This window comes from Oncorhynchus keta, chromosome 18, assembly GCF_023373465.1.
Source record: "Oncorhynchus keta strain PuntledgeMale-10-30-2019 chromosome 18, Oket_V2, whole genome shotgun sequence".
Lineage (NCBI taxonomy): Eukaryota > Metazoa > Chordata > Actinopteri > Salmoniformes > Salmonidae > Oncorhynchus > Oncorhynchus keta.
Window position 1 is genome coordinate 37994636 of NC_068438.1, and position 22682 is coordinate 38017317.

General features: G+C 41.6%; 2 protein-coding genes across 7 annotated transcripts in view; one reads left to right on the forward strand and one right to left on the reverse strand.

Moving 5' to 3' along the window:
- The first annotated feature begins 1775 nt into the window (after nt 1–1775).
- On the forward strand, nt 1776–10435 carry LOC118380205 (myb/SANT-like DNA-binding domain-containing protein 4). Its single transcript, XM_035767193.2, has 4 exons — nt 1776–2631; nt 3223–3777; nt 4735–5004; nt 6727–10435. Exons 2-4 carry the CDS (start codon nt 3478–3480, stop codon nt 7486–7488), a joined length of 1332 nt encoding a protein of 443 aa, XP_035623086.1. The 5' UTR covers nt 1776–2631; nt 3223–3477; the 3' UTR covers nt 7489–10435.
- A 7226-nt stretch (nt 10436–17661) lies between these two features.
- LOC118377951 (glutamate receptor 4-like) overlaps nt 17662–22682 on the reverse strand; it is a 221545-nt gene continuing 216524 nt past the window's right edge. For 2 of the 6 annotated variants that reach the window (XM_052468011.1, XM_052468010.1), the window contains exon 18: nt 17662–19937. In XM_052468011.1, coding sequence (XP_052323971.1) covers nt 19779–19937 — 159 coding nt within the window. In that variant the 3' untranslated portion in view covers nt 17662–19778. The remainder of the gene's footprint in view (nt 19938–22682) is intronic. The other 4 variants (XR_008068357.1, XM_052468014.1, XM_052468013.1 and 1 more) reach the window with 2 other exon arrangements.

The following is a 22682-nucleotide window of genomic DNA, read 5'->3' on the forward strand; positions in this document are numbered from 1 at the left end:
GTTCCGCTTTTTTATTTTATTTATTTTATTTCACCTTTATTTAACCAGGTAGGCTAGTTGAGAACAAGTTCTCATTTGCAACTGCGACCTGGCCAAGATAAAGCATAGCAGTGTGAACAGACAACACAGAGTTACACATGGAGTAAACAATTAGCAAGTCAATAACACAGTAGAAAAAATGGGCAGTCTATATACAATGTGTGCAAAAGGCATGCGGAGGTAGGCGAATAATACAATTTTGCAGATTAACACTGGAGTGATAAATGATCAGATGGGCATGTACAGGTAGAGATATTGGTGTGCAAAAGAGCAGAAAAGTAAATAAATAAAAACAGTATAAAAACAGTATGGGAATGAGGTAGGTGAAAAAGGGTGAGCTATTTACCTATAGACTATGTACAGCTGCAGCGATCGGTTAGCTGCTCGGATAGCTGATGTTTGAAGTTGGTGAGGGAGATAAAAGTCTCCAACTTCAGCGATTTTTGCAATTCGTTCCAGTCACAGGCAGCAGAGTACTGGAACGAAAGGCGGCCAAATGAGGTGTTGGCTTTAGGGATGATCAGTGAGATACACCTGCTGGAGCGCGTGCTACGGATGGGTGTTGCCATTGTGACCAGTGAGCTGAGATAAGGCGGAGCTTTACCTAGCATGGACTTGTAAATGACCTGGAGCCAGTGGGTCTGGCGACGAATATGTAGTGAGGGCCAGCCGACTAGAGCATACAAGTCGCAGTGGTGGGTGGTATAAGGTGCTTTAGTGACAAAACGGATGGCACTGTGATAGACTGCATCCAGTTTGCTGAGTAGAGTGTTGGAAGCCATTTTGTAGATGACATCGCCGAAGTCGAGGATCGGTAGGATAGTCAGTTTTACTAGGGTAAGCTTGGCAGCGTGAGTGAAGGAGGCTTTGTTGCGGAATAGAAAGCCGACTCTGGATTTGATTTTTGATTGGAGATGTTTGATGTGAGTCTGGAAGGAGAGTTTGCAGTCTAGCCAGACACCTAGGTACTTATAGATGTCCACATATTCAAGGTTGGAACCATCCAGGGTGGTGATGCTAGTCGGGCATGCGGGTGCGGGCAGCGATCGGTTGAAAAGCATGCATTTGGTTTTACTCGCGTTTAAGAGCAGTTGGAGGCCACGGAAGGAGTGCTGTATGGCATTGAAGCTCGTTTGGAGGTTTGATAGCACAGTGTCCAATGACGGGCCGAAAGTATATAGAATGGTGTCGTCTGCGTAGAGGTGGATCAGGGAATCGCCCGCAGCAAGAGCAACATCATTGATATATACAGAGAAAAGAGTCGGCCCGAGAATTGAACCCTGTGGCACCCCATAGAGACTGCCAGAGGACCGGACAGCATGCCCTCTGATTTGACACACTGAACTCTGTCTGCAAAGTAATTGGTGAACCAGGCAAGGCAGTCATCCGAAAAACCGAGGCTGTTGAGTCTGCCGATAAGAATTTGGTGATTGACAGAGTCGAAAGCCTTGGCGAGGTCGATGAAGACGGCTGCACAGTACTGTCTTTTATCGATGGCGGTTATGATATCATTTAGTACCTTGAGTGTGGCTGAGGTGCACCCGTGACCGGCTCGGAAACCAGATTGCACAGCGGAGAAGGTACGGTGGGATTCGAGATGGTCAGTGACCTGTTTGTTGACTTGGCTTTCGAAGACCTTAGATAGGCAGGGCAGGATGGATATAGGTCTATAGCAGTTTGGGTCCAGGGTGTCTCCTCCTTTGAAGAGGGGGATGACTGCGGCAGCTTTCAATCCTTGGGGATCTCAGACGATATGAAAGAGAGGTTGAACAGGCTGGTAATAGGGGTTGCGACAATGGCGGCAGATAGTTTCAGAAATAGCGGGTCCAGATTGTCAAGCCCAGCTGATTTGTACGGGTCCAGGTTTTGCAGCTCTTTCAGAACATCTACTATCTGGATTTGGGTAAAGGAGAACCTGGAGAGGCTTGGGTGAGGAACTACGGGGGGCGGAGCTGTTGGCCGAGGTTGGAGTAGCCAGGCGGAAGGCATGGCCAGCCGTTGAGAAGTGCTTATTGAAGTTTTCGATAATCATGGATTTATCGGTGGAGATAAAGCTAACGTCACCTCTCGTAATGCATTTGGCTAGCACTGACAGCTTCTGTGAAGTATCTAGCCATTTTAGCTAGCTGTGAGGCAAGTGTGTCAGCATTTTAAGCACTGTAAATGCCACAAAAACATAGTTAACAAGCAACGCATGAACGCTTGATAAGCCAGAATGTCACCTCTTGAACAGCGGTGTTTGCTCCACTTCAAGAACACGACAGCGGGCTCTAACAACACATGACTTGTGGAGCCACATTAAAAAACATTTTTTTTTATTAACAACAAATCAATACATAAAGCACATGAGGGAACACAAGCATACATAGATTACAAACAATGGACAATATCACATTACAATTACACACTTGTGGAGCCACATCCGGAACCACTGATGGAACGCTACACGTCAGAATTGGTGGTGGCAAAGGACGGACCAATGGGAAGGACGGACCAATGGGAAGGATGTTTACCTCGCGTCCCAACAATGTGTCGTTCCGATTCAGATTTTGGCGTTGATGAGCATCTGATTTATTCTCTACAATTGATAAGGTGAGTTATTTAACAAGAATCATATATAGCATTAAGTAGTCGAGCGTTGCCATTTCGGCTTAATAAAATTGATCTGTGGAGGTTTGAGTTTTTACGGTGCAAACGTGATGGTGTGCATGTTAGCTAGCTACTGTAGCTAACGGATCAACAAACAACGCCGATTAGGCTACGTTACCAAGCTAGCTGATGCTTTTCACACAAAGCATAATGCAAAGCACTACACTGAGTTTTACATAGGTTCCAGTTTGGACTATCCTGATCCCCGTCTCACCTCAGAAAATAGAGAGAGAAGACAGCTATGATAACTAGCTCTTCCCCCATCATTCAATCGTTGCCCCAAATAAATGAAAAACAACATGATTGTGGCATGGTTTGAAATGATGGTTGCCTGCAAGCACATCTTTGTTCCTAGGATACTCAGCAGGTGAAATACACAGCAGTCTTCTTACACATTGGGTCTGTCAAAGCATGTTTGTCCTGTCACAGATAAAGATACAGAACAGACCCATTTTGAGTTGTATTGAAGATAAGTTTACCACCATTTTGATCACCTAATCGCTCTTTGGTTGCTCTCCTGTGTTTGTCTTTCAGGAGGAAGCTGAGCTCTGTTCTGGTTGCCTGAGGACACACCTGCTGTAACACTTACCTGTGCTGTATGAACCTTGGCCTTTGCGTGAACTAAGGGAGTGTGTCACCTGAGGCAGGACAGCGGGATTCTTCTCAACCTTCATCCATCGATCTACAACACTCACTTCTTGAAGTCCAAGCTAGCCTGACTGCTCTCTCCCTCCCTCTGTATCTATTCATCCATCCCTCCTTCACACTTCTCCATGCTTCTGCCCAATTATGTCCCTCAGTAAGACTTCTGTCTCTCCGTCAATCCGTGATCCATCTCTCTGTCCATCTGCGCCCCTCCTGACCGCCAGGCTGGATTTCCTGCAGATGAAACACTTGAAGAGGAAGAGGAAGAGTAACTACAGCGTTCGTGAGACACAGACGCTGATCCGGGAGATCCACAAAAGACGAGACGTGCTGTTCTCCCGCCAGCAGAACACCGCCATCAACGAGCTGAAGAGACGAGCCTGGGAGGAGGTAGCAGGAGGCGTCAACGCACTGGGAGAGGGCGAGCTACGCACATCTTCAGAGGTATGTGCTAGGAGAGGACTTCCATACTGACAAATGATGTTGCAAAAGAGACGGTGTTGTCGTCTTCAAGTCCGGTCTCTGGACCGCGTATTGAGTGTCTCGTGTCGGATACATTTGTACTCTGTTTTGACTTGGTCTCGGACAGCGAGGTCATTTCTTCCAGAGATCAGTGGAGTAAAACAATGAATAATTGTAAGCTCCCATCCAGTCAGCACATAAACCCGCTTTGCAAGCCGAAAAATCCACTCTCCTTTAATGACAAATTAGTATTTTATCGCCTATTGAAACCTTGGCTTCCTACTTTAATCATATACTGTCCTTTACTTTGGTTGAAAAATATTTGTCACACTTTGTCAGAATTTCCTTGATTTGTTGTTAGGGAAGAGGGGGGGGGGATTGTTTGAAAGTTGCACGCTCACTATTAGTAAGGGGAGACCAGGGGAAGTTGTACTTTTTAAAATCTAGTATAAACCTGTTTGGGTTAGTGATTATTTGTAGTGGCTCTCTGTTTGCCCTCAACATGCTTTTTCTTTGTCTCACCGTTCTCAATGTCTAAAGAATCCATACGTTCTTCTGAAATATTAACACAGAAATACTGGACATTTTGAACTGTTAAGACCGGGAGGGGGGCGAGGTTTTCGGAGACAGAGTCAAAAATGTGAGTCCAATTCAAGACCATAATTGTGAGTGTCAAATCCCCACCATGAGTTTGACTTGATTTGCTCCGGTCTTGGTCTTAAATTGGTCTTGCTTTAGGTGGTCTCGAACACAACACTGAAAAGATAGCATTAAGTATCCTACATACAAGGGCTGCATTTCAATAGTTTCATTCAGCCCCATTCACTGGAAGGAGTTCCATTGGGATCCTCCTTCCCAGTACAGATTTACTTCTACTTCCGGATGAATGTTGAGTTGTGACATCACCACTGTTTGTAATGGTTGTGTGTGTGGTTCCAGGTGAAGCGGCGTTACCTGGACTGGCGGTCACTAATGAAGAGGAAGCAGCTCCGTGCTGAGCTGTCTCTCTCCACAGGGCTGAAGGCAGAGTATGATCCGTCCTCCCCTGAACACAACGCCTCACTGGGCTCAAGGGACCAGTCGCTCGACCTCTCTAGCTTTCCCAAGGAGTCACAGTGCGACTGGCAGGACCTGGCGGATCTTGGAGAGCCCAGCGGACACGCAATGTCTACCGGGATTAAGATGGAGGAGGAGGTCAATGGATACAGGGTGAGGATCTCTGTGTGTGTGCATTAGTGATTTGTGGGTTGAAGGGAAAACAATGTCAAAAAAAATCTGTAAATGTAGAATTCTTGTGAAATTCATAAGTTATATTGTAGGTTTTTCTATCATTTTTATCTGCCGTTAGTGCGTAGCCAAAGCTTTAGGGTCTAACTGTAGCATGCCAAATACACACCAATTGCCAAATGCTTTTGGGAACTTGGGCAGAGATAGTTACCATCTGTCCGCTGAGGCAAAAAAGACCATGTCGTCTAAGTTTAATTCAATGAGAGGAAAAGCTGCGAAATGGAGAGTTGAAAAATTAATCGAAGGCAGGGCAGTATTCCATTTTAAAATATTTTTTAATAGATTTGGTTCAGTGGTAAAAGAGGATGATGGCAGTTGCCAATGTGATTGTGGTCGCTATACAAATTCAACAGTTGCCAATGGCAGTTGCCAGTGTGATTGTGGTCGCTATACAAATTCAACAGTTGCCAATGGCAGTTGCCAGTGTGATTGTGGTCGCTATACAAATTCAGCAGTTGCCAGTGTGATTGTGGTCGCTATACAAATTCAATGGCAGTTGCCAATGTGATTGTGGTCGCTATACAAATTCAACAGTTGCCAATGGCAGTTGCCAGTGTGATTGTGGTCGCTATACAAATTCAACAGTTGCCAGTGTGATTGTGGTCGCTATACAAATTCAACATGTCAAGTGAACTGTAATGTTCGGATGGGTTCAATGGAATAGTAGCCATTACTTAAATCTGGACACTGACTGTAGGTCTATAACCTCTCATAAAGCCTAATAATATTAACTGGTGCAGAATTAAGCATTTCTCTCAGTAAAATGATACACCAAATGTACATTTTGACTTGGGAACAGGAGTGGATTAACTATAATTTATTTCAGGAACTTGAGAAAACTAATGCACTGTTAGGGACTATCTGTATAGGTGGCGGTGCTATCTTTATCAGCATCATAAAAGCTGATAGTATTTTAATCACAAAATATGCATCCAAGCCAAACTGAAACCTTATCAAAAACATGTTGGGTCATTTTTAACAGCTTTTAATTTCCTTAAAAACGGTCAAACTGATGTCATTTGTAAATGTTGCGTTTTCTCCCCGTCCCTAAAAGTCTTGATGAAATAGTGAAGGGAGAACAAACTTTACAGACATCAACTAGATTGACACATCCATTCTATCGATTCATGACGACATTCTGGTGAGCAAGGCTTTATTTAGTCTTCTAGGCCTGTCAAAAAATAGTTCTGCCATCTGACTACAGAGCATGTTCTATATTGCGGGTTAGGGTCGGTGTCGGCCTCAGATTTTCACTTTATCACATTTTTTATATATTTTTACTTCACCTTTATTTCACCAGGTGGCCAGTTGAGAACAAGTTCTCATTTACAACTGCGACCTGACCAAGATAAAGCAATGCAGTGTGACAAGAACTACAACAGAGTTACACATAAACAAACGTACAGTCAATAACACAATAGAAATAATCTATGAACAGTGTGTGCAAATGTAGAAGAGTAGGGAGGTATTTATATACATCAGGAGGTACATATACTCGGGCTGTTGCGGATTGGGTTATTAGCAATTGTGAACAAACAGCTGACCCGTGCATCACTAGTGTTAGTGTCAGCATGTATGTATTGCGTTAATCAGTATATTAATGATCAGAATCCCTCTGTCTCTGTGTTCCTCTCTCTCTGTCAGCTGGAGGGTGATAGCGGAGAGGGAGATGGTGAGGTAGAGGAGGAGGAGGATGATGATGATGAAGATTGTTTCCCCTCCCTCCTACCCGACATGGGAGAGCGCGATGTACGTATCCCGGAAGTCTTCTCACACATTGATGAGTTTGGAATGCTCAGCGCCTCAAAGGGGACGGCGACCTCAATAAATCGGGACCTCTCATTGGGCGGAATGGGCTTTGCTGGGTTAGGACTGGCCAATCACGAGAGTACGGGACTTCTGGTTGGTTTGGAGAAGCAGCGTGTGGAACTGGAGAAGCAGCGTCTGGCTGTGGAAACGGAGCGGCTTGTGGTGGAGAGAGAGAGACTCCTACTGGATAAGGAGAGACTGAGTCAGTCTGAGGTGGAGAGGGAGAGACTGCAGCTGGAGAGAGAGAGACTGCAGCTGGAGAGAGAGAGATTGCAGCTGGAGAGAGAGAGACTTAGGCTGTTGCTCATGAACCAATCAGAACGGGCTGCTGCTCCCCCCCAGCAAGGCCCTCCCTCCTCCTCCACCCCTACCACATCCTCTTCCTCTGCTGTGGATGAACAGAATGAGAGAAATGAGAATAAACCCTGGCTTTCTATGATAGATCTGGAGGGTGAAAGACTGAGCCTGGAGAAGGAGCGACTGCAGTTAGAGAAAGAGAGGCTGCAGTTCTTTAAGTTTGAGTCTGGACGACTGCAGATAGAGCGGGAGAGACTAGAGGTAGAGAGAATGCAGCTTCACCAGGACCAGGGTCATTGAGAGAGAGAGGGAGGATAGGATTGTTTCAAATAACATTTAGTCACATGCTTCGTTAACAACAGGTGTGGACTAACAATGAAATGCTTATGGGCCATTCCCAATAATGTAGAGGAAATAGAGAAATAATTGAAAAGATGATGATGATAATAATAGATACATAATTAGAAATGAAAAGCTTTGTTATATACATGGGGTACCAGTACCAATTTGATGTGTAGGGGTACATGGTAATTGAGGTACATACAGTTTCAAGAAAAAGTATGTGAACCCTTTGGAATTACCTGGATCTCTGCATAAATTAGACATAAAATTTCATCTGATCTTCATCTACAGTAAGTCACAACAATAGACAAACGGTCTGCTTAAACTAATAACATACAAATGATTGTATTTGTCTTGTCTTTATTGAATAGATAATTTAAAGATTCAGTGTAGGTTGGAAGAAGTATGTGAACCTCTAGACTAATGACTTCTCCAAAAGCCAATTGGAGTCAGGAGTCAGCTAACCTGGAGTCCAATCAATGAGACAAGATTGGAGATGTTGGTTAGAGCTGCCCTGCCCCGTAAACACTCCCAACATTAGTTTGCTATTCACGAGAAGCATTGCCTGATGTGAACCATGCCTCGAACAAAAGAGATCTCAGGAGACGTAAGATGAAGAATTGTTGCCTTGCATGAAGCTGGAAAGGGTTACAAAAGTATCTCTAAAAGTCAGTCCACGGTAAGACAAATTGTCTAGAAATTGAGAAATGTTCCTACTCTCCCTAGGAGTGTCCGTCCTTCAAAGACGACTGCAAGAGTACAGCGCAGAATGCTCAATGAGGTTAAGGAGAATCCTGGAGTGTTAGCTAAGACTTACAGAAATCTCTGGAAGATGCTAACATCTCTGTTGACGAGTCTACGATACGTAAAATACTAAACAAGAATGGTGTTCATGGGAGGACACCACGGAAGAAGCCACTGCTGTCCAAAAAAACATTGCTGCACGTCTGAAGTTCACAAAAGATCACCTGGATGTTCCACAGAGCTACTGGCAAAATATTCTGTGGACAGATGAAACTACAGTTGACTTGTTTGGAAGGAACACACAACACTGTGTGGAGAAAAAAAACACAGCACACCAACATCAAAACCTCATCCCAACTGTAAAGTCTGGTGGAGGGAGCATCATGGTTTGGGGCTGCTTTGCTGCCTCAGGGCCTGGACAGCTTGCCATCATCGATGGAAAAATTAATTCCCAAGTTTATCAAGACATTTTGCAGGAGAATGTAAGGCGAATCTGTCCACCAATTGAAGCTCAATAGAAGTTAGGTGATGCAACAGGACAACGACCCACAACACAGAAGTAAATCAACAACAGAAGGGCTTCAACAGAAGAAAATACACCTTCTGGAGTGGCCCAGTCAGTCCTGACCACAACCCGATTTGAGATACTGTGGCATGACCTCGAGAGCGGTTCACACCAGACATCCCAAGAATATTGCTGATATGAAACAGTTTTGTAAAGATGACTGGTCCAAAATTCCTCCTGACCTTTGTGCAGGTCTGATCCACAACTACAGAAAACGTTTGGTTGAGGTTATTGCTGCCAAAGGAGAGTCAGTCAGTTATTAAATCCAAGGGTTCACATACTTTTCCCTCCCTACAATGAGAATGTTTACACTGTGTGTTCAATAAAGACATGAACAATTATAATTGTTTGTGTGTTTATGAGTTCAAGCAGACTGTTTGTGTCTATTGTTGTGACTTAGATGAAGATCAGATCACATTTTATGACCCATTTATGCAGAAATCCAGGTCATTCTAAAGGGTTCACTTACTTTGTCTTCCCACTGTATGTACATATAGGAATAACGTGACAGGTAATGAACAGTAGCAGCAGCGTGTGATGAGCATTAAGGGATATCTACGAGAGAAGTGCCTGGAAGAAGGGTCAAAGGAGAGGGGAGCAGTGTGGTCTTTATCTCAGTGTAGACAGGCCAGGTGTGAGCCTCTATGAGCAGTCACCTCCATGGTCCACCTCTCCTGTCTGTCTCAGACTGCTCCAATAGCTTGTCACTGTGCAGCTTGATACACAATAGCTGAATAGCTCAACCAATCAGACAGTACAACCATCAAACTGACCGTAGATCAACAGGGCGTCTTCATCCTACTCCAGGTTGTTGGCAAAAGGATGTTATCCAGTTTTATTTCCTGTAGAGGCGGGATCAAGATTCAAACTGCCACTCAGAGCCGCTACCAATCACATTTAAAACATCTCCCTGCCAATCATTCTGTTATGCTTGTGGACTTTGTTGCGTTAAAATATGGATTATTTAAATTCAAAGGAGATGTTAATTGAACACAGATAATCTGTGTCTACCACAGGAGGTTGGTGACACCTTAATTGGGTAGGACAGGCTTATGGTAATGGCTGGAACTGAATAGTGTCAAATACACCAATCACATAGTTTCCATGTGTTTGATGCCATTCCATTCACTCCGTTCCAGATGTTATTGTGAACAGTCCTCCCCTCAGCAGCCTCCACTGGTGTCGACAATGTGAGTGGTTGTGTACTGGGAGAAACTGTTGTTTTGTGTAGCTCAGTACTAACGTCCATGTACTGCACAGAAAGTGGACATAATGTAGAGTAGCTGTAAACTCAAAGTACAGAATGCTCTACAGTATATTACTGTATGTGACTCAAACCAATGTCATGTAAGGCTTTACAGAGATTTTACTTTAATTTTACCAAACCTTTTGTCTTTTTTAATGGTGCTATTTTGATTGTGTGTTTGTGGTTTAGTACTACGGTGAAATGTTCTATATTAGCTCAGTCATCCAAGGAAAGAGTTGAATATCTCTGCAGGTTCAGTCTATTTTAAGAGATGAGAAAAGGATAATGTTGCCTATATGCTTTCTGCATCGCCTTTAAGACTCACAATAAAGGATATAAATGAAGTGTTATTTTTAATTCTGCCTGTTTTTATGAATACATCTGGTGTGAACCCACATTCACACTTAAATCAGCTGATACACCTCCATCTCTCACAAACACAGCAGGCAGTTCAACTCACAAAGACTAGGGTTTTCTCTGCTTTGAGATGTTCTGTTGTCTGTTTCGGAAAGGAAAGACCATATGAAAGGATGTGCTTCAGCTGCTGACTGGTTTAGCTGTCTACGTCAAATACTGTTTTATAAAATGGTCCTTTTTCACTGGTGAAACGTGTCTACAATAAATGAACAATGAAATGAGTGAGAGACTGAATACTAAATAATTGTAGCAGTTTGGCTGCTGAAAATATCCCTCATATCTGTCTAGTAACATACATATTGGTGATCATATCTGTCTAGTAACATACATATTGGTGATCATATCTGTCTAGTAACATACATATTGGTGATCATATCTGTCTAGTAACATACATATTGGTGATCATATCTGTCCGGTAACATACATATTGGTGATCATATCTGTCTAGTAACATACATATTGGTGATCATATCTGTCTAGTAACATACATATTGGTGATCATATCTGTCCAGTAACATACATATTGGTGATCATATCTGTCCGGTAACATACATATTGGTGATCATATCTGTCCGGTAACATACATATTGGTGATCATATCTGTCTAGTAACATACATATTGGTGATCATATCTGTCTAGTAACATACATATTGGTGATCATATCTGTCTAGTAACATACATATTGGTGATCATATCTGTCTAGTAACATACATATTGGTGATCATATCTGTCTAGTAACATACATATTGGTGATCATATCTGTCTAGTAACATACATATTGGTGATCATATCTGTCCAGTAACATACATATTGGTGATCATATCTGTCCAGTAACATACATATTGGTGATCATATCTGTCTAGTAACATACATATTGGTGATCATATCTGTCCAGTAACATACATATTGGTGATCATATCCGTCTAGTAACATACATATTGGTGATCATATCTGTCTAGTAACATACATATTGGTGATCATATCTGTCTAGTAACATACATATTGGTGATCATATCTGTCTAGTAACATACATATTGCTGATCATATCTGTCCAGTAACATACATATTGGTGATCATATCTGTCTAGTAACATACATATTGGTGATCATATCTGTCAGTAACATACATATTGGTAATCATATCTGTCTAGTAACATACATATTGGTGATCATATCTGTCTAGTAACATACATATTGCTAATCATATCTGTCTAGTAACATACATATTGGTGATCATATCTGTCTAGTAACATACATATTGGTGATCATATCTGTCCAGTAACATACATATTGGTAATCATATCTGTCCAGTAACATACATATTGGTAATCATATCTGTCTAGTAACATACATATTGGTGATCATATCTGTCCAGTAACATACATATTGGTGATCATATCTGTCTAGTAACATACATATTGGTGATCATATCTGTCTAGTAACATACATATTGGTGATCATATCTGTCTAGTAACATACATATTGGTGATCATATCTGTCTAGTAACATACATATTGGTGATCATATCTGTCTGGTAACATACATATTGGTGATCATATCTGTCCAGTAACATACATATTGGTGATCATATCTGTCTAGTAACATACATATTGGTGATCATATCTGTCTAGTAACATACATATTGGTGATCATATCTGTCTAGTAACATACATATTGGTGATCATATCTGTCTAGTAACATACATATTGGTAATCATATCTGTCTAGTAACATACATATTGGTGATCATATCTGTCCAGTAACATACATATTGGTGATCATATCTGTCCAGTAACATACATATTGGTAATCATATCTGTCTAGTAACATACATATTGGTGATCATATCTGTCCAGTAACATACATATTGCTAATCATATCTGTCTAGTAACATACATATTGGTGATCATATCTGTCAGTAACATACATATTGGTAATCATATCTGTCTAGTAACATACATATTGGTAATCATATCTGTCTAGTAACATACATATTGGTGATCATATCTGTCCAGTAACATACATATTGGTGATCATATCTGTCTAGTAACATACATATTGGTGATCATATCTGTCTAGTAACATACATATTGGTGATCATATCTGTCTAGTAACATACATATTGGTGATCATATCTGTCCAGTAACATACATATTGGTGATCATATCTGTCTAGTAACATACATATTGGTGATCATATCTGTCTAGTAACATACATATTGGTGATCATATCTGTCTAGTAACATACATATTGGTGATCATATCTGTCTAGTAACATACATATTGGTGATCATATCTGTCTAGTAACATACATATTGGTGATCATATCTGTCTAGTAACATACATATTGGTAATCATATCTGTCTAGTAACATACATATTGGTGATCATATCTGTCTAGTAACATACATATTGGTGATCATATCTGTCTAGTAACATACATATTGGTGATCATATCTGTCTAGTAACATACATATTGGTGATCATATCTGTCTAGTAACATACATATTGGTGATCATATCTGTCTAGTAACATACATATTGGTGATCATATCTGTCCAGTAACATACATATTGGTGATCATATCCGTCTAGTAACATACATATTGGTGATCATATCTGTCTAGTAACATACATATTGGTGATCATATCTGTCCAGTAACATACATATTGGTGATCATATCTGTCCGGTAACATACATATTGGTGATCATATCTGTCTAGTAACATACATATTGGTGATCATATCTGTCCAGTAACATACATATTGGTGATCATATCTGTCTAGTAACATACATATTGGTGATCATATCTGTCTAGTAACATACATATTGGTGATCATATCTGTCAAACATACATAGAATCAAACTGTCTTCATGAAAATGTGATCATATCTGTCTAGTAACATACATATTGTGATCATATCTGTTTAGTAACATACATATTGAGTGATCATATCTGTCCAGTAACAACATATTTGAACAGATCTGTCCATTTAACATCATATTGTCAAAGATGGCCTTTTAACATACATATTTGGATCATATCTGTCGGAGGGTAAGATACATATTGGTGATCATATCTGTCTAGTAACATACATATTGGTGATCATATCTGTCTAGTAACATACATATTGGTGATCATATCTGTCTAGTAACATAGGGTATTGGTGATCATATCTGTCTAGTAACATACATATTGCTAATCATATCTGTCTAGTAACATACATATTGGTGATCATATCTGTCTAGTAACATACATATTGGGTGATCATATCTGTGTAACATACATATTGGTAATCATATCTGTCTAGTAACATACATATGGGTAATCATATGGGTCTAGTAACATACATATTGGTGATCATATCTGTCTAGTAACATACATATTGGTGATCAGACAATGTCCAGTAACATACATATTGGTGAGACAATGGTCTGTAACATGATATTGGTGATCATATCTGTCCAGTAACATACATATTGGTGATCATATGGGTCTAGTAACATAGGGTGGGTGATCATATGGGTCTAGTAACATACATATTGGTGATCATATCTGTCTAGTAACATACATATTGGTGATCATATCTGTCTAGTAACATACATATTGGTGATCATATGGGTCCAGTAACAATACATATTGGTGATCATATCTGTCCAGTAACAATACAGGGGTATTGGTGGGACATATCTGTCTAGTAACATACATATTGGTGATCAATGGAGAAGTCCAGTAACATACATATTGGTGATCATATCTGCAGGGAGTAACATACATATTGGTGATCATATCTAAATGAGTAAGATACATATTGGTAATCATATCCGTCTAGTAACATACATATTGGTGATCATAAGGAAAGTAACATACATATTGGTGATCATATCTGAGGGTAACATACAGAGATTGGTGATCATAAAAGAAGAAAATAAATGAGTGATCATAGGAGATGGAGAACAGAGAGGGATTGAGTGATCATACAAAAGAAGAGGAAAGGATACATATTGGTGATCATATCTGTCTAGTAACATACATATTGGTGATCATATCTGTCTAGTAACATACATATTGGTGATCATATCTGTCTAGTAACATACATATTGGTGATCATATCTGACAAACATGGCTCCAGAAGCAAACTGACTTCATGAAAATGTAACACGTCAAATCGTAGTGATTCATTTGCACTCTTGTCACATGTCTTTGTTTAGGTTTACATGAGTGGCAGCATCTTAAACAAGCACACCTTTGAACAGACAACACATTTAACCATCTTTGTCAAAGATGGCCTTTTAACAGCTTTTGGATCAAGAGACTGCGGAGGGATGGGGTGAGGAGAGGGAAGGTGGAGAGATGGGTGAGAGACAATGGGAGGAAAGGAAAGAGGGGAGGAGAGGAGAGCAGGAAGGATTGGAGAGATGGGAAAGAGACAAAATGGGAGGAAAGGAAAGAGGGGGGTGAGAGATGGGAGAGTAAGGAGAGGGATTGGAGAAAGATACAATAGAAGAGTATAAGGAAAGAGGGTGGGAGAGAGACAAGCAGGAGTGTATTGAGAGGGTGGGAAAGAGACAAAGGGAGGAAAGGAGAGGGTGGGTGAGACAATAGGAGTGTAAGGAGAGGGTGGGTGAGAGACAATGGGAGAGGGAAAGATACAAAAGAAGGGAAAGAGACAATGGGAGATGTAAGGTGAGGGATTGAGAGAGGGAAAGATACAATGGGAAGTGTAAGGTGAGGGAGATGAGAGACAATGGGATTGAGGTGAGGGTGAAAGAGACAATGAAGGAGTGTAAGGGGAGGAGATGGGTGAGAGACAAGGGATTGTAAGAAAGATGAGGGTGGGTGAGACAAGGGGAGATAGACGAAGAGGGTGGGATTGAGACAATGGGAAAGATACGAAGAGGGTGGGGGAGAGATATGAGAAGCAGAGAGGGATTGAGGGTGGGAAAGATACAAGAAGAGGAAAGGAAAGAGGGGGGAGATAGACAAGCAGAGAGGGATTGAGAGGGGGGTGAGACAATGGGAGGAAAGGAAAGAGGGGTGGAGATGAGACAATGGGATTAAGGTGAGGGTGGGTGAGAAAAGAAGAGGAAAGGAAAGGGTGGGGAGGAGATGGAGTAGGGAGGGATTGAGAAGATAAAAAGAAGGGAAAGTAAAGGAGAGGAGATTGATGTAGCAGAAGGGATTGAGAAGAAAGGGACAGAGAGGAAAGGAAAAGGGGACCACCTCTGGTGCAGAGAGGGAGGAAGACGGATGAAAGGAAAAGAAATGAGGGGAGGAGATGGAGAAGCAGAGAGGGATTGAGAGAGAGAAAGATACAAAAGAAGAGGAAAGGAAACGAGGGGAGGAGATGGAGAAGCAGAGAGGGATTGAGAGAGAGAAAGATACAAAAGAAGAGGAAAGGAAATGAGGGGAGGAGATAGAGAAGCAGAGAGGGATTGAGAGAGAGAAAGATACAAAAGAAGAGGAAAGGAAACGAGGGGAGGAGATAGAGAAGCAGAGAGGGATTGAGAGAGGGAAAGATACAAAAGAAGAGGAAAGGAAACGAGGGGAGGAGATGGAGTAGCAGAGAGGGATTGAGAGAGAGAAAGATACAAAAGAAGAGGAAAGGAAACAAGGGGAGGAGATAGAGAAGCAGAGAGGGATTGAGAGAGAGAAAGATACAAAAGAAGAGGAAAGGAAACGAGGGGAGGAGATAGAGAAGCAGAGAGGGATTGAGAGAGAAAGATACAAAAGAAGAGGAAAGGAAACGAGGGGAGGAGATAGAGAAGCAGAGAGGATTGAGAGAGGGAAAGATACAAAAGAAGAGGAAAGGAAACGAGGGGAGGAGATAGAGAAGAAGAGAGGGATTGAGAGAGGGAAAGATACAAAAGAAGAGGAAAGGAAACAAGGGGAGGAGATAGAGAAGCAGAGAGGGATTGAGAGAGGGAAAGATACAAAAGAAGAGGAAAGGAAACGAGGGGAGGAGATGGAGTAGCAGAGAGGGATTGAGAGAGAGAAAGATACAAAAGAAGAGAAAGGAAACAAGGGGAGGAGATAGAGAAGCAGAGAGGGATTGAGAGAGGGAAAGATACAAAAGAAGAGGAAAGGAAACGAGGGGAGGAGATAGAGAAGCAGAGAGGGATTGAGAGAGGGAAAGATACAAAAGAAGAGGAAAGGAAACAAGGGGAGGAGATAGAGAAGCAGAGAGGGATTGAGAGAGGGAAAGATACAAAAGAAGAGGAAAGGAAACGAGGGGAGGAGATGGAGTAGCAGAGAGGGATTGAGAGAGAGAAAGATACAAAAGAAGAGGAAAGGAAACGAGGGGAGGAGATGGAGTAGCAGAGAGGGATTGAGAGAGAGAAAGATACAAAAGAAGAGGAAAGGAAACGAGGGGAGGAGATAGAGAAGCAGAGAGGGATTGAGAGAGAAAGATACAAAAGAAGAGGAAAGGAAACGAGGGGAGGAGATAGAGAAGCAGAGAGGTATTGAGAGAGAGAAAGATACAAAAGAAGAGGAAAGGAGGGAGCTCTCCAACATGGCCCCTCTACAGCAGGGAGGGAGCTCTCCAACATGGCCCCTCTACAGCAGGGAGGGAGCTCTCCAACATGGCCCCTCTACAGCAGGGAGGGAGCTCTCCAACATGGCCCCTCTACAGCAGGGAGGGAGCTCTCCAACATGGCCCCTCTACAGCAGGGAGGGAGCTCTCCAACATGGCCCCTCTACAGCAGGGAGGGAGCTCTCCAACATGGCCCCTCTACAGCAGGGAGGGAGCTCTCCAACATGGCCCCTCTACAGCAGGGAGGGAGCTCTCCAACATGGCCCCTCTACAGCAGGGAGGGAGCTCTCCAACATGGCCCCTCTACAGTAGGGAGGCTTTAACCCGTGCTCTGTTGAACCAGAGAAAACGCTAGGTTGTCTATTCAAGTGGCTTCAGGTTACAATCTAAAACGCTCACGGATCTATAATGCAAATGTCAATATAAATGTAATGGAAATGTCAATGTTATCTTTAGATATTGCCATTATTGTTATTGTCATCATTTATTTGGAAAATGTGTATCTACACCCTATTTCTGGGAGGGTTTTCTCCAATAACTCTTCAGAGATAAACTATCATTTTGAAGTCACGCACAGTACACACCACCCAACATGCTGTCAGTGAAATAAATACTCAGAGAGAAAGCAGGGGTTGATATTTTACTAGAAAACGTAACCAAATACAAAGAAAGATTGTGTTAAACCCAGAAAACACTGAAGTGGTTAGTAGCCAGCCAGAAGTCAACCTGTCTGCTTCAACAAAACACAGATATGATTGCCTGTCTGGGTTTTAGTTCATCTGGTGGGAGATTGAAAAATATACAAATTAAATAATCTAAATGTCTTGTAAACTCTAGAGGGTTAGGAGAGGGAGAGAGATTAAGACTAGGGCTCAGAGTGAGAGTTTAAAGGCTGACTGGTCGTGTCAGTGCCTATAAGAGTCTAAAGGTCAAAGCTAGAGAAGGTCAAAGGTTTAATGTCAGGGGTTAGGTCAAGGGGACTCTGTGCAGTGACCATCTCAGTGAGAGGAGAGATGAGAAGGAGATACAGAGTGCTCAACATTCCAGGCCAAAGGAAACTGCTGTCAATGCCACCAAAATCAAATCAAATCACATTTTATTTGTCACATACACAAAATGTCTGGTACTTCATTTTTTTGTTATCTTTCTTTCTCCCTTTCCTCTCCAGACTGCTGTAATAGCATTTAAAACAGAAGACGGTAAGAGGAACGAACATGGCGAGAGGATTAAACACAAAGAAGATCTGGGACTATTGTACGTACAGAGGCTTTATGAAATGATGGACAAAACAACTAAATAAAAACAAAATGGGGAACAAACAACTAGAAAAGAAATGAACATCTTGTGTGGTGCCGGAGATCACTCTGCAAGAGTTGACTCTGTAAGTGACGTGTGTGTTTGTGGATGTGTTTGTGAGTGTCAGATTGACATTCAGTGTGGATTAGGACACACAAAGACTGTGTAAATTAATCATTATCAAAACACCCTTTAACAGAACATATGTCATGGCCTCACTCAATGGTGATAATCTAATGTTCTATAGCTCTCTGTAGATGTATAGATATATATTCATTTGCACTGTATATAATATGTATTTATAAAAAGATGTATTCATAATTACAAGTGGCATTTTGTTATATTCATTATTGCAATGAATTATTACCTAAGATGGTTAAAAAAGAGAGGTGATTTCAGTTTTGCTACGCAGTTATTTACAACAGTTTAAAAAGCAAGCTTCTGATACAGTACCTCCCCCTCCACTGAAAAACAACATGGCTACGTCTCAGTTCTTTAGACCAGGGGCCTAGCTGGCTAAATGTGGCCCTGGTCAAAAATAATGCCTTATATTGGGGATAATGTCTCATTTGAGATGAACTTTGATACGTTTTCTTCACTTCTCACAGAATGTACAGTTTTACCTCTGTTCCACGCCCAGAGAAGTGATACATCTAGTTGCTATTTAGCGTTACTGTCATTTTATGGATCATTTCAATAACTATTACTCCTTTTTGTAGTTTATTTCTACAAACCCCTGTGAATCCTACGGTTGTGTTAGCCGTGTGAGTTTGGAGATATCCATCGAGTTGTCGTCTATTACTTTAACTTCAGTGATCACTGTGTTGTTTTTGCGAGACGCTAACCAAAGTGTTGTAAGAAAGCATGTTCGTCTGACCAGTTCACGGCGAAAGAGCAGGTTTGTACAGTCCAATGTTTTCAGGTTTACAGTTTTCTGGTCTTATAAGAGATTCTCCTGACGCTTATTCCTCGCAGACAAGTGAAGATGATGGAGATTATGATGATGTTTGTCCTAAAGCATAGTTTCCTGGTATTGGGTCAGAGGTGTGGCTTGTTAGAGGACCCATTCTATCACGTCGGCCCAGATAAAGTCACGTCTGCCTGCTCATGACGCTGCCCAAAGTCTTCGTCATCAACATCGCCAGCTTTTTGTTCATTTCGGTTCCTGTGTCGTTAGTGTGCTGACACTGTCAGTTTGGCACCTTGTTGTTCTTGTTTCATGGATCTCCCAACGTTTACACTCATATGAGGAATTTGTGTGATGACGATCGTCATATTTCTCCCCCCTCTCCCTGTAGTTGCTGTTAGCTTGCTGGCGGTCTCTGGTCTGTTTGTGTGTGTGGCGTCGGGGTGGTAATGATGTAGCCGTGTGTGTGTGTATGTGTATGTGTGTGTGTATGTGTGTGTGTGTGTGTGTGTGGTTAAGGCACAGTGTGTGTTTTTGGTTTTCAGGGTAGGCCCGAGGGTAGGGAAAGCCCTGGGTGTCTGAGGGAGTGGCCAGCATGGACGGCCTTAGGGCAGTCCGGGGTTAAGACACGCCCATTCTCACCCACACTGCCCGTGATTGACAGCCGAGCCTTGTTCCGCATGGCTTCTGTGAAGGGCAGCTGGATGGGGTGATGAGAGAGGAAGGGGCAATGGGAGGAGAAAAGAAACACTTGAGTTTATATAATAGGACCCTAATGAATAAAATACATCAATCACTGTGCAAACATAGGAACACACACATCTCACGCACACACATTACACAAGCATTAGCATTGAAACATACAGGTAACTGCCAAAATAAAGGAAAAAGTTGCGTAAAAGAGGAATACAAAGTATTCCGAACAAAATTATGAATGCAACATGCTTCAATTTGAAAGATTTTACTGAGTTACGGTTCATAGAAGGAAATGGAGGTCCTGGGTTGGCGTGGTTACACATGGTGTGCGGTTGTAAGGCCAGTTGGACGTACTGCCATATTCTCTACAACAGCTTATTGTTAAGAAATCAACATTCAATTCTCTGGCAACAGCTCTGTTGAACATTCCCGCAGTCAGTATGCCATTTGCACGTTCCCACAACACTTGAGAAATCTGTGGCATTGTGTTGTGTGACAAAACTGCACAAGTGGCCTTTTATTGCCCCCCAGCACAAGGTACACCTATGTAACGACCATGCTGTTTAATCAGCTTCTTGATATGCTACACCTGCCAGGTGGCTGGATTATCTTAGAAATGCTCACTAACAGGGATAGAAACAAATTTGTTCACAACATTTGAGAGAAATGAGCTTTTTCTGCTTTCTGGTTCCTGTTATTGCAGCTCATTAAACATGGGACCAACACTTTACATGTTGTGTTTATATTTTTGTTCAGTATATATTTAAAGCAGGTGCTTCCACAATGGTGTGGTTCCTGAGTTAATGAATTAAGCAGTTAACATCCCATCTTGCTTTGGGTAATGTATACAAATGCCCAGTTGCCTATTATTTTGGCTACCATGGCTAGAGGAAGACATCTCAATGACTTTGAAAGAGAGGCCTCAAAGAAACACTGGGGGTGAGAGAGAGACCAGATCTCAACCAAATTCAACACTTATGGGAGATTCTGGAGTGGCACCTGAGACAGAGATTTCCAACTCCATCAACAAAACAGCAAATGATGGAATTTCTCACGGAAGAATGGTGTCAAATTCCAGACACATGCAGATTCTACGCCGAGGCGCATTGAAGCTGTTTTGGCCGCTCGCTGTGAACCAACGCATCAGGGTAGCCTAGTGGTTAGAGTGTTGGACTAGTAACCTGAAGGTTGCAAGTTCAAACCCCTGACAAATCTGTCCTTCTGCCCCTGAACAGGCAGTTAACCCACTGTTCCTTGGCTGTCATTGATAATAAGAATTTGTTCTTAACTGACTTGCCTGGTAAAATTAAAAAATTAAGACTCTTTATGTTGGTGTTTCCTTTCTTTTAGGCAGTTACCTTTATCTAAACGAACATTGTATAAAAAAGGCAGGCAACAACATACACACAGATGCTCAGGATACGTTTCAGATACGTTTGGGTTAGACATCTGCATTTCAAGGTGACCATGCATATCTGGTGTCTTGGTTTGAAAAACATGGAAGGTCAGGTTTTCTATAGTGAAGTGAGGTTTTGTACAGTAAAGTGAGGTTTTGCAAAGTGATGTTTTGGAGAAAAAGGGGAAGTGAGGGTTGTTTCCCAGATTTAGAATTATAGAGAGAGACTGACTCCTGTTTTGTCATGAGCAACACTTTATAGGAACACACTACTTATTGATACACAATGTGCCTAATGTTTCCTTTGGAAATGTTCTGTGTATCTCTTTTGCACCAACAGGTAAAACCTGTCATATTTTCCCTTCTTTTTATCCTTCAGTAATGGTGGGACTTTGTCAAGCAACTGGTAACCAACAAAAAAAGCTACATTTACCATGATTTCTGTGTTAATATGGAGAAATGAAAAATAATCTCTCTTTTGTATACATACTAGTTGTGTGGCTAAGCTGAAAATGTAGACCCAATAGTAAACTTTTTGATAAAAGCACCCAATTTGGCACAGAGGTAGATAGATTTACACTACCATTCAAAAGTTTGGGGTCACTTAGAAATGTCCTTGTTTTTTAAAGAAAAACAATTTTTTTGTCCATTAAAATAACATAAAATTGATTTTAAATACAGTGTAGACATTGTTAATGTTGTAAATTACTATTGTAGCTGGAAACGGCAGATGTTTTGTAGAATATCTACATAGGGGTACAGAGGCCCATTAATAGCAACCATCAAGTCTATCATTTTAAAAGTTGAATTGATCATTAGAAAACCCTTTTGCAATTATGTTAGCACAGCTGAAAACTGTTGTGCTGATGAAAGAAGCAATCAAACTGGCCTTCTTTAGACTAGTTGAGTATCCGGAGAATCAGCATTTGTGGGTTTGATTGCAGGCTCAAAATGGCCAGAAACAAAGGTATTTCTTCTGAAACTCATCAGTCTATTCTTGTTCTGCAAAATGAAGGCTATTCCATGTGAGAAATTCCTAAGAAACTGAAGATCTCAAACAACGCTGTGTACTACTCCCTTCACAGAACAGTGCAAACTGGCTCTAACCAGAATAGAAAGAGGAGTGGGAGGCCCCGGTGCACAACTGAGCAAGAGGACAAGTACATTAGAGTGTCTAGTTTGAGAAACAGATGCCTCACAAGTCCTCAACTGGCAGTTTCATTAAACAGTACCCGCAAAACAACAGTCTCAACGTCAACAATGAAGAGGTGACTCCGGGATGCTGGCCTTCTAGGCAGAGTTGCAAAGGAAAAAGCCAAATTTCGGACTGGCAAATAAAAAGAAAAGATTAAG

What these genes read in the sequence shown, in the direction of transcription:
- LOC118380205 (XM_035767193.2), top strand. Translation starts at nt 3,478, where the DNA reads ATGTCCCTCAGTAAGACTTCTGTCTCTCCGTCAATCCGTGATCCATCT. An exon ending in AGCTACGCACATCTTCAGAG is followed by an intron (nt 3,778 to 4,734) that starts GTATGTGCTAGG and finishes GTGTGGTTCCAG; the next exon opens with GTGAAGCGGCGTTACCTGGA. An exon ending in AGGAGGTCAATGGATACAGG is followed by an intron (nt 5,005 to 6,726) that starts GTGAGGATCTCT and finishes TCTCTCTGTCAG; the next exon opens with CTGGAGGGTGATAGCGGAGA.